This window comes from Muscardinus avellanarius, assembly GCF_963383645.1.
Source record: "Muscardinus avellanarius genome assembly, chromosome: 9".
In the NCBI taxonomy this organism is placed as follows: domain Eukaryota; kingdom Metazoa; phylum Chordata; class Mammalia; order Rodentia; family Gliridae; genus Muscardinus; species Muscardinus avellanarius.
This window is the reverse complement of record NC_137795.1, coordinates 23,252,271-23,254,930: the sequence shown is the minus strand read 5'-3', so window position 1 is coordinate 23,254,930 and position 2,660 is coordinate 23,252,271. Positions and strand designations below refer to the sequence as shown.

General features: G+C 35.3%; 1 protein-coding gene across 1 annotated transcript in view; it reads right to left on the bottom strand.

Annotated features, from left to right (window-relative positions):
- Positions 1-1,330: 1,330 nt before the first annotated feature.
- The window catches only part of YAE1 (YAE1 maturation factor of ABCE1), a gene marked incomplete at both ends in the record, with an annotated part of 3,544 nt that continues 2,214 nt past the window's right edge, over positions 1,331-2,660 (bottom strand). The window contains one exon of the mRNA XM_080701007.1: positions 1,331-1,760. Coding sequence (XP_080557133.1) covers positions 1,331-1,760 — 430 coding nt within the window. The remainder of the gene's footprint in view (positions 1,761-2,660) is intronic.

Sequence of the window (2,660 nt, the reverse complement as noted above, 5' to 3'; positions counted from 1 at the left end):
CACACACACACACAAAGGCAAGGCGTGGTGGCGCACACTTGTAATCCCTGCGCTTGGGAGGTAGAGACAGGAGGATTGCGCAGATTCGAAGCCAGCCGCACTGGCATAAGAGACCCTGTTTCAAGAAAAAAAAAAAGGTCTGGAAGTGTAGCCCAGAGGTAGAAGGGCTTCCAGGAACCCCAGTACCACCATAAAATAAAATAAAAATAAAAAATAAGGCTAGGGGTATAGCTGAGGTAGAAAGCCCTTGGGTTCAAACACTAGTACCAACCCCCTAAAAAAGACACTTATTGTCTAATACAGTATGTCTTTTAGCATATATCATAAATACTTGTAAAATAGCAACCAAGGCAATCAATGAGGGACAATGATTGTTTTCTTCTTTTGTGGTACTAGGGATGGAACCCAGGGGCATTCTACCTCCAAGCTACGCCCTCAAACTACGCCTTGAAACTATATTTGAAACCAGCCACCACACCTGGCTATGAGGGACAATTATATGGGTGTCTCTGAAGTCAAGTGCCTTATATATATTTGTGTTTCAGGTGAAAAAGAATAAGAAAAAAACCTTTCTTCTTAGGAAATGCTTAAGTCCTGGAGAAAAATTTAAATCTAATTTGTCTATGCTAGACTAAGAATTTCATTTTAAGGTAGTATAAATCAGTGGTTTTCTATGTGTTTATCAAACACAACTAAAGTTCAGAAATAATCTGGCACATAGTTAGGCAACTCTAATTCCTTACTATTTGGAAAATCTAAGTGGTTACTTTTCTTCAGACTTGAGCTTGAGATTATTTTCTGTATTTTTCATGGAACTGAATGTCCTTATTTTTAATCACTATGTAACTAATATTTTGCATTTAATCATTTGACAGTATAAAGACTGCTTCAGTTTCTTACTCTACAGTCTCTATTTCAATAGCTATGGCTATACATCTGTGTGTGTTGTGTATCTATTTCTACATGTCTGTTTATGTTAGCCATTAGATGGTAATGAGGTCCTGTACCATCTGATAGTAAGAGAAATAAAGGTAAAGTTAGATTCTTACAAAACTGTTGATTTTTTTGGTAATGAGTAAAAATGCTTGGTTTGATCAGAAATTTAAAAATGACAATGACAATTGGACTACTTTCACCTACAAAAACATTACCAGTGACAAAGAAAAAGGCTTATATTACATTTAATAAATAGTGTTAATGCTGAAGTCATTTCAAACTTCTGTGAAGTGTATAATGCAGAAACCAGTAAAAATTTTGTTATGTTACAAAGAAACAAGATGCTGTGGGAAATAGTGTTAACATTACTTTCATCAGACAAGGGTGGTAACTTTCATAGTTGCCTAAGGTGCTGCAACACATCTGCTGGCACCCCCAGCTGTTTAACCACACTGGCTGTCTGCTCTAAGACCCAAGTGATGCTTGCAGCTTCAGAACAGGCATGCTCTTGTGTTTTACAATCTTCTAGATGCAAACAATCTATTCCACTGGCACTCTGGCCACAGTTTTTGTTTAACTCAGCATTATTTTCAGAGAGTCTTTCATCTTTAGCTTCATCAATCTTTTTCTCAGCTGGAACTACATGACAAAGGTCCATATCCTCAATGGAGTCCAATAAATCTACAACATGGGGCTGTGCAGTGATTGATTTCAGATGTTTGAGCACATACTCTTCACACTGGCCAACTGTATCCAGAAGATTATTTATTTTACTGATCAAAGTCGAACTATTATCATGAAGGTGACACCAGGAAAGCAAAGCACTGAATAAAAATATAAACAAGAGTTAAATAGGAAAAAAATTAAATAGTCATAGGCTTTTAGAATGCTTCATGTTAAGCCCTATATGTTTTCTTCCAGACAACACTATGCTATTAATGGTAATAATGCAAGTCAAGATCAGGAAGTTGATAATGGTAAAATAGTATTAAAATCAGGATATTATCTTTTAATACAAAGTAAAGTGGGCTTAATTACATGACCTGTTTATAGTTTATACATCTCCTTCACAGCTGTATATCTATCTTTCATGATTTTAGATTTTCCTCAATGACTATGTAACATTTGCTCAGAGGGAAACGATTTGAAGAAAGATAAGAAAAATTCATTTTTTTCTTTAAGGATATCAAATAGCTTCTAAACTAGTGATTCTTAAACTTGGCTACATGTTAGAATCATCTAAGGAGCTACATACAATTTTCCTGAAGAAGGTAAGAAGTCTAGTTCTAAAAGATTTAAACTTTACTTTCCTAGCATGGGCAGTAGTTTTTAAAAAATACTTTTATTAGTACATTATCATCTCACATCATAATGCAGTTCATAGTGATAGTGATATACATACACACAGCACTGATGAGCTTACCCCACTCACTCTCTTCCCGGATGACATTGAGATCGGCAATGGTATTCTCACATATGTATATGTCTGCGGAAGGGTTTCCTTCATTAATTCTTTCTCCCTCCAATATCAACGTCTCTGCTCTACTCAAGTTTCTCCTCCATCAGCTAAAGACGCTCTCATATCCTAATTACTCTCTAGCTTCTGCATATGAGAGAAAACACTTTCTGTGACTGACTAATCTCATTTAACATAATGTTCTTTAGGTCCTTTTTATATTTTGTTTTGTTCAAATAATTATTATGAAAAGTAATTTTTTTGTGGG